Below are 8,352 nucleotides of genomic sequence, written 5' to 3'. Positions count from 1 at the left end.
CGGCGCCGCGCCCCGGCGGCCCTGCCCTCCCCAGCGGCCAGGAGGTGGTGCCCCGTGACGCCGCGCGGGCACGCTGTACTCGCCGTCGAGGCCGCCGTCTGTTCGGCCCAGGGGCGTGAGTGTCGCCAGAGGGCGACGTGGGGCGCGCGCCAGGCCCCACAACGAGGCCAGGGCCTGGCGGGGACGGCGGGAGAGCGAATACGAGGCAGCGTGGCGCCATGGCGGGGCCGCCCCGACGGGCATGGGCCTGCAGAGCGTGGCCGTGGGGACGCTGAGGGTGGGCGCGCACGGAGCAGAGGCCCACGAGCGTCCGACAGGGGACCTGGACAGAGGGACGCCCCTAACATTATTCCCTCTCCCCAGGCCTGAATTGCAGTTCCTGTGCTCTGGCACTAAGACTGGCACCTCCTGCGGCCCATGCCTTTTGCCTGCATTGCCCACTGAATCCAACTCGACTGTCTTCAGCCTGGTTCACACTGAGGCTCAGCCCTCTCCCACTGGCCGGGAGCAGGCCCACCTTTAGGAGGGCGTGATGGAAAGGCCCCTGGAGGATGGGGATGAGTCCCCAGACTACCAGGGCCATGCCACCGACTGGAGATTTGCTGTGTGCAGTTTCAGGGATGCCTGGGAAGAGGAGGAACCTGCTTCCCAGATGCATGTTAAGGACCCGGGTTGTCCGAGACCACCAACCGGGGCCGTCCAGGATGAGGGGCTACAGGGCAGCCCCTTGTCCAGGAAGCTTCAGTTACTCCTGGCCGCAGATGAGTTGGGGGATGCCCAGAGGGGCAAAGTAGAAAGCTCCTCAGTCCTGTCAGAAGGGCCAGGTCCCTCTGGAGTGGAGAGCCTCCTGTGCTCCATGTCCTCCCACCTCAACTTGGCACAGGGTGAGAGTGACACCCCAGGGGTAGGGTTGGTAGTGGACCCAGGTCCAAGCAGGGTGATGCCATCTGGCTTGAGCCCTGGGGGATTGGACAGCAACCCTGTGGGCCTTGGAGACCCTTTATCAGATAAATCATCAAAGCTGCTGGAGGCAGGTAAGGAAGGCTGGGCTAGGGAAGTCTGGGAAGGGAATAGGGATGCCTGGAGAAATGAGCGTCAAGACCTTGGAGGTCTCTGACCCTACTCAGGCTGAAGCTGGGATCCAAGAAGGGGTCTCTGGATAGGTGGCCCAAGGCAGACCCAAGTCATTTCCCTTCCCAAGCCCCCAGTGGATCCAGCCTCCCTAAGCCTGCTGACTGCCTCCTGGCCCAAGACCTCTGTTGGGAGCTGCTGGCCAGTGGTATGGCCACCTTGCCAGGTAGCCGGGAGGGCCTAGAGGCGGTGGAGGTGGAGTGGCCCAATGGGGCAGGAGTTCACTGCTTCTTCCCCACAGGGACTCGGGATGTCCAAGGCCGGGCAGTACTGCTTCTGTGTGCCCACAGCCCAGCCTGGCTTCAGCCTGAGTGCAGCAGCCAGGAACTCATCCGCCTCCTGCTGTACCTGCGAAGCATCCCCAGGTTTGAGGGCGGGGTTGGGAGACTAAGCCTGAGCCAGCTGTGAGGACTGGGAGTCAGGTACTGAACTGAAGCTCACCCCTTTAGGCCCGAAGTACAGGCACTGGGACTGACAGTGCTAGTTGATGCCCGAATTTGTTCCCCAAGTTCTTCCCTCTTCTCTGGGCTCAGCCAACTACAAGTGAGTACGGGATTGTAGCTCTCCTCATTCCTTTTCTTTTCTTTCCTTTCCTTTTCCTTTTCTGACGGAGTCTCACTCTGTTGCCCAGGCTGGAGTGCAGTGTTGTGATCTTGGCTCACTGCAACCTCTATCTCACGGGTTCATGTGATCCTCCTGCCTCAGCCTCCCGAGTAGCTGGAATTACAGGCACCTGCCACCATGCCCAGCTAATTTTGTATTTTTAGTAGAGAGGGGGTTTCACCATGTTGGCCAGGCTGATCTCGAACTCCTGAACTCAGGTGATCCTCCTGCCTCATCTCCCAGATTCCTGCGATTACAGGCATGAGCCATTGTGCTCTTTTCTGTAGAGTTGGGGATAGGGCTGAGCTCAGGTTCCTTGCAGGAAGCAGCCCCAGGGGCCGTGTACCAGGTGCTGCTAGTGGGAAGCATGCTGCTGAAGGAAGTGCCTTCCGGGCTGCAGGTACTAAGCCCAGTTAGGCTAGGGGTAGAGGCGGGGTGCCTCCTCCCTAGGCCTGGGTCACAACACCTTCTCCTGTAGCTGGAGCAGTTGCCCTCTCAAAGCCTTCTGACCCACATCCCAACGGCGGGGCTGCCCACTTCACTAGGAGGAGGCCTGCCTTACTGCCACCAGGCCTGGCTGGATTTCCGGAGGGTCAGTATACTGGGCGGGGCGTGGGGGCAGTTATATAGGCAACTTGGGATTGTGGAGGAGCCTCTCTGGGACTGGCTTGAACAGCACAAAGCTGGCTGCAGTGGCCTGGAACCCAGGAAGCCCGGGAGCAACACTGCGTGCTGCTCCAGTCATGCCTGCCCTTGCTTACAGCGGCTGGAAGCCCTACTGCAGAACTTACAGGCAGCTTGTGCCCTGCTCCAGGGGGCCATCGAAAGTGTGAAGGCTGTGCCCCAACCCATGGAGTCTGGGGTGAGTGTCACCTCCCAATCCCTCCATGAATGCTCCCTGTCTCCCTCCTTCTCTCCCACGGCCACCTCCACTGCTTATTGCCCTCAATCACAGGAGGTCGGTCAGCTGCTACAGCAGACAGAGGTCCTGATGCAGCAGGTGCTAGACTCACCACGGCTGGCATGGCTACAATGCCAGGGGGGCCGGGAGCTGACATGGCTGAAGCAAGAGGTCCCAGAGGTGACCCTGAGTCCAGATTACAGGTGGGTGCAAGCCCGGCCCCCAGATCTTGCCCAAGCCCACCATATTCTATGCCAGGACTCATCTGGCTAGCTCAGAAACTGGCAGGATTGTGGGTGCCAGGACAGGGTGGAGTGGTGCAAGGCAGGGGGTCTAAGATGGTATACCCTACACCAGGACAGCAATGGACAAGGCTGACGAGCTATATGACCGGGTGGATGGATTGCTGCACCAACTGACCCTACAGAGCAACCAGCGAATACAGGCCCTAGAGTTGGTCCAAACACTGGAGGCCCGGGAGGGCGGACTGCACCAGGTCGGAACTACTTGCCCAGAGTGAGCCCTGCCCCGATCTCAAATGTGAGCCCCCAATCCATAGCAGCTTTCTTCACCTTTCCCTGCTTGTGCCCCTCCAGATTGAAGTGTGGCTGCAGCAGGTGGGCTGGCCAGCGCTGGAGGAGCCTGGGGAGCCCTCGCTGGACATGCTGCTCCAGGCCCAAGGCTCTTTTCGGGAGCTGTACGAGGTTGCTCAGGTATGTGTGGTCACTTGTTCATGCCATGGGTATTGGGATGCAATGCCAGGAACTAGGAATGCAGAACTGTGTGAAAGAAATTCAATCCTTTGCTCTCTTGGACCTTATAGTCCCATAGAGAATATCAGTTATAACTAATCACAGTCATATATGTGCCTGTAAACCCAGGCAGGATCTCTGGAGAGAATCAGTGCAGGTGATTCTGCCTGAGGGTATAACCAAGACTTTACCCAGCAGGAGTGTCAGGCAAGCTTTTTTTGGGTGACTTTTGAGCTGAGAGTTGAAAGATAAGTTGAGGTCAACCAGGCAGAAGAGGGTTGAGGATGGGGGCATATTCCAGGCTTAGAAGACAGCATGCACAAAGGTCCTGTGGCAGGAGGGAGTGGTGTGCCTGAGGAATCATAAGGCCAGTGAGGTTGAAGTGCAGAGCAGAGAGGGAGAAAGAGTGGGGGCAGTTGTGGTGGGACAAGCCTGGTCAGTGGCCACATCACTGGGCCCTTGTAGCAGTCAGTATAAAGTTTAATCAGGAAGGCCACATAATCAGATCCGTATTCTAGGAAGATTACGTTAGTTTCCAAGTAGACAGTGACTTGGAGGATGGGCATGGGGAGTGCAGTGAAGAGGCAATTACAGTAGTCCAGGTGGGAAATAATGCCTTCTCTGGACAGGATAGTGGCAGGGGAGACGGGTTGGAGAAGTTGATGGGATTTGCTGTGGACCCGTGTGGGAAGGTAAGGGACGGGGATGTTGCAAGGATGAATGGGCGCTGTTCCCTGAGAGACTAGGAGACGAGGTCATCTGGGGGAAAGGGCATTCAAGAGTCCAGTCTTGGGCATGCTTTTGAGATGGCTGTGAGGGATGAGAGGAGGGCCCTTGGGTCTTGGGCCTGGAGCTCAGAGGAGAGGTCTGGCTGGAGAGGATCACTTGATGGGCCCAGGTGTTTGGATGACGTTTGAAGTCAGTTACATGAGAGTGCCTGGGAGATTGAGTGCACTGTCCTCAGGATCCCCAGTGTTTAATGGCCTAGGTGAGGGAAGGGGAGGACGACGAGCCACCGGAGAAGAGTGAGGAGAATCAGGAGCATGGGGAGGAGCCGGGGGAGCCCAGCAGAGAGTGGGCTGAATGGCGCTGAGAGGTGGAGTCAGTGAGGCCTGAGAAGCGCTGGGGATGGGGCAGAGTGGAGCTAGAGAGGGCTGGCGTGGAGGGCGAGATGGGATGGTGAGGATAGACGATTCCTGTAGGGAATTTGGCTGTGGAGAAGGAGAGTGGATGTGGGTGGCGAGTGGGAGATAAGGGGTAGGTGTTCCACCACAGGACAGACTTGATGGGGACATGTCGATATGTCAGCAGGAAGGATCTGGGTCTGGGGGCTGAATCACCAAGCCTGGACTGGCTGAGACTAATTTCTGTCTCTGCAGGAGCAGGTCAGGCAAGGGGAGAAGTTTCTGCAGCCACTGACTGGCTGGGAGGCGGCTGAACTGGGCCCCCCTGGGGCACGCTTTCTGGCCCTGCGAGCCCAACTGACTGAATTCTCTAGGGCTTTGGCCCAGCGGTGCCAGCGGCTGGCGGATGCTGAGAGGCTGTTTCAGCTCTTCAGGGAGGTGGGTGAGAGTCTCCCCAGCTCCAAGTGATCCATGAGGCCGGAAGGGTGGCAGCCCCAGCTTCAGCAGAGCGTGAGCTCTTCTTGGTCATGCTGCCTGTTCTCTTCCCTGGTCTTCAGTTTGACCCTAAAACCCAGTCACTGGGGCTGTGTCCTGGGCAGCATCCTGTGGGGATGGGGAGTGGGTAGAGGAGCAGAGTGTCCAGTGGGGCTTGGCGGGATTCTCCTCTAATGATTGTCCGGCCCTGGTGTTGCAGGCCTCGATGTGGGCTGAGGAGGGGCAGCGAGTGTTGGCAGAGCTGGAGCAGGAACGCCCAGGGGTTGTGTTGCAGCAGCTGCAGCTGCACTGGACCAGGCACCCTGATTTGCCTCCTGCCCACTTCCGAAAGATGTGGGCTCTGGCCACGGGGCTGGGCTCAGAGGCCATCCGCCAGGAGTGCCGCTGGGCCTGGGCACGATGCCAGGACACCTGGCTAGCCCTGGACCAAAAGCTTGAGGCTTCACTGAAGCTACCACCGGTGGGCAGCACAGCTAGCCTGTGTGTCAGCCAGGTCCCCACTGCATCTGCCCATCCTCCCCTGAGGAAGGCCTACAGCTTCGATCGGAATCTGAGGCAGAGTCTCAGTGAACCTGCCCGCCACCGCCACCACGCGGCCACTATTGCTGCCTGCCGCAGACCAGAGGCTGGAGGAGGTGCCCCGCCCCAGGCATCCCCTACTGTGCCTCCACCGGGCAGCTCTGACCCCAGGAGCCCCAACAGGTGTGGGTAGTAGGCAGGGTGGGGAGGGCAGTAGAGGAGAAATGTCTTGGGTCCTGACTCCCCATACCTGGTAGGCTACAGCTGGTGCTGGCAGAGATGGTGGCCACGGAGCGGGAGTATGTCCGGGCTCTAGAGTATACTATGGAGAACTATTTCCCCGAGCTGGATCGCCCCGATGTGCCCCAGGGCCTCCGTGGCCAGCGTGCCCACCTCTTCGGCAACCTGGAGAAGCTGCGGGACTTCCACTGCCACTTCTTCCTGCGTGAGCTGGAGGCTTGCACCCGGCACCCACCACGAGTGGCCTATGCCTTCCTGCGCCATGTAAGCCCGACAGGCCACATGGTATCAACTCATTCTGCCACACTCCCCAAGTTGCTGCTGGGCACATACTTGGTGCCGGTCCCTGTGCTGGGTACAGCTATGAGCAAGACTGGCAAGCTTCTGCACCTGAGGGTGCTCTTAGTTCAGTGGAGGAGACATAGAAGCAAGAACGATACTTGTAGATTATAGTTGGGGCTAGGAGGAAAATAAGTAGAATAGATGCTTGTGAATTACTGGCAGGGCAGGGGCTCCACTTTAGAGGGCCTGAGTGCGGTGCCAGGACACCTGGTACAAGAGGAAGTCTTTGAGGGGCTGATGTTTAAGCTGAGGAATAGGGGAGGGGCTGGAGTGAGTGTCCCACCCAGAGTGCAAGGTCGTGTGGAGGAAGCGGCCCTGCCAAGGAGGTGGCTGAGTATAGTGAGCAGGACAGTCCCAAGTGAGGTGAGCTCTTCGAGCCATGGGAGGAGCAGAGCTGAAGGCAAGGGCTCAGTCCGAGGGCAAGGGGCTTCTTCCTCAGGGGCCTGTGGGCATACCCCCCTCTGCCCAGTACTGTTCTCGCCAGATCACCCCTTGTTCAAAGCAGGGCAGATTGGGTCTGTAGGGGGAGGCCTTCCTGGAAGCCGTATACTGGCATCTTGGTCCTCTCAAGCTGAGGGTAGTCTAGCCTGTGCCAGCCTTAGGGAGCTGGCCCCTTTGCACTGGGGCTGAGCCACATGTCCTTGTAGAGGGTGCAGTTTGGGATGTACGCGCTCTACAGCAAGAATAAGCCTCGCTCCGATGCCCTGATGTCCAGCTATGGGCACACCTTCTTCAAGGTACGTGAACCTGAGACTAGGAAGAGTAGGGGATGCGGGGAGTGCCCCCAAATCACTCAGTGGTCTCCCACCCGCCCACAGGACAAGCAGCAAGCTCTGGGGGACCACCTGGACCTGGCCTCCTACCTGCTAAAGCCCATCCAGCGCATGGGCAAGTATGCGCTGCTGCTGCAGGAGCTGGCACGGGCCTGCGGGGGCCCCACGCAGGAGCTCAGTGCGCTGAGGGAGGCCCAGAGCCTTGTGCACTTCCAGCTGCGGCACGGAAACGACCTGCTGGCCATGGATGCCATCCAGGGCTGTGATGTGAGTCATCCCAAGCTGTGATGGGCAAGGGCGGTGGGTGTGGAAGAAGAAGGCAGAAGAGGCCAGCCACCCACTGGCCCCCAACTCTGCAGGTTAACCTCAAGGAACAGGGGCAGCTGGTGCGACAGGACCAGTTTGTGGTGCGCACTGGGCGCCACAAGTCCGTGCGCCGCATCTTCCTTTTTGAGGAGCTGCTGCTCTTTAGCAAGCCTCGCCATGGGCCCACAGGGGTTGACACATTTGCCTATAAGCGCTCCTTCAAGGTAGGCCTGCCCACCCCGGCCCCGCCACTTATGTTCCCGACCCATGCCTTACCAAGCCCCTCTCTCCCCGCTGGCCACAGATGGCAGACCTTGGTCTCACTGAGTGCTGTGGGGACAGCAACCTGCGCTTCGAGATCTGGTTCCGCCGCCGCAAGGCCAGGGACACCTTTGTGCTTCAGGCCTCCAGCCTAGCCATCAAGCAGGCCTGGACAGCTGACATCTCCCGCCTGCTTTGGAGGCAGGCCGTCCACAACAAGGGTGGGTCTCTGCCCCTCCTTCACCCCACACTCCCCTCGCTGGAGAGCTTACATTGACCCACAGGAGCCCAGGGACCTGGAAAAGCTTGGGAAGTGGGGAGGAGGCCCAGCGACAGCCACCAGTGCAGTAGAAAGGAATTCAAAGCCAGGCAGCCTTGCTGTCACTGCCTCTGACTTTGAATACAACATGAACTTCTCTGAGTATCAGGGGCATCATGGCTGTCTCTATCTTTTTATTTTTGGAGACAGGGTCTCGCTCTGTCGCCCAGGATGGCATGCAGTGGCATGATCTCTCCTCATGGTTGCCTCTGCCTCCTGAGCTCAAGCATTCTTCCTACCTAAGCCTCCCAAGTAGCTGAGACCACAGGCCTGTGCCACCATGCCTAATTTTTTTTTTTTTTTTTTGAGACGGAGTCTTGCTGTGTCACCCAGGCTGGAGTGCAGTGGCGCGATCTCGGCTCACTGCAAGCTCCGCCTCCCGGGTTCCCGCCATTCTCCCGCCTCAGCCTCTGAGTAGCTGGGACTACAGGCGCCCGCCACCGCGCCCGGCTAGTTTTTTGTACTTTTAGTAGAGACGGGGTTTCACCGTGTTAGCCAGGAGGGTCTCGATCTCCTGACCTCGTGATCCGCCCGCCTCGGCCTCCCAAAGTGCTGGGATTACAGGCTTGAGCCACCGCGCCCGGCC

At 59.1% G+C, this 8,352-nt stretch overlaps 1 protein-coding gene across 7 annotated transcripts in view; it reads left to right on the top strand.

Annotated features, from left to right (window-relative positions):
• PLEKHG4 (pleckstrin homology and RhoGEF domain containing G4) overlaps window positions 1-8,352 on the top strand; it is a 21,783-nt gene that overhangs the window by 825 nt on the left and 12,606 nt on the right. For 3 of the 7 annotated variants that reach the window (XR_001881514.1, XR_001881513.1, XM_017852287.1), the window contains exons 1-17: window positions 15-1,034; window positions 1,202-1,297; window positions 1,373-1,496; window positions 1,581-1,674; window positions 2,057-2,134; window positions 2,213-2,326; window positions 2,498-2,596; window positions 2,690-2,838; window positions 2,993-3,131; window positions 3,232-3,348; window positions 4,767-4,949; window positions 5,206-5,708; window positions 5,783-6,029; window positions 6,755-6,844; window positions 6,926-7,147; window positions 7,240-7,410; window positions 7,491-7,668. Coding sequence is in view for 5 of the 7 variants with exons in the window: in XM_017852287.1 (XP_017707776.1) it covers window positions 533-1,034; window positions 1,202-1,297; window positions 1,373-1,496; window positions 1,581-1,674; window positions 2,057-2,134; window positions 2,213-2,326; window positions 2,498-2,596; window positions 2,690-2,838; window positions 2,993-3,131; window positions 3,232-3,348; window positions 4,767-4,949; window positions 5,206-5,708; window positions 5,783-6,029; window positions 6,755-6,844; window positions 6,926-7,147; window positions 7,240-7,410; window positions 7,491-7,668 (3,106 nt within the window). In the remaining 2 variants the exon portion in view is untranslated. Of the gene's footprint in view, window positions 1-14; window positions 1,035-1,201; window positions 1,298-1,372; window positions 1,497-1,580; window positions 1,675-2,056; window positions 2,135-2,212; window positions 2,327-2,497; window positions 2,597-2,689; window positions 2,839-2,992; window positions 3,132-3,231; window positions 3,349-4,766; window positions 4,950-5,205; window positions 5,709-5,782; window positions 6,030-6,754; window positions 6,845-6,925; window positions 7,148-7,239; window positions 7,411-7,490; window positions 7,669-8,352 lie in introns of those variants that run through there. The other 4 variants (XM_017852284.1, XM_017852283.1, XM_017852286.1 and 1 more) reach the window with 4 other exon arrangements.

This window comes from Rhinopithecus bieti, unplaced genomic scaffold (assembly GCF_001698545.2).
Source record: "Rhinopithecus bieti isolate Rb0 unplaced genomic scaffold, ASM169854v2 scaffold_34281, whole genome shotgun sequence".
Classification (NCBI taxonomy): Eukaryota; Metazoa; Chordata; class Mammalia; order Primates; family Cercopithecidae; genus Rhinopithecus; species Rhinopithecus bieti.
Note: the sequence above shows the minus strand (reverse complement) of the source record. Positions and strands in the feature narration are given on the sequence as shown.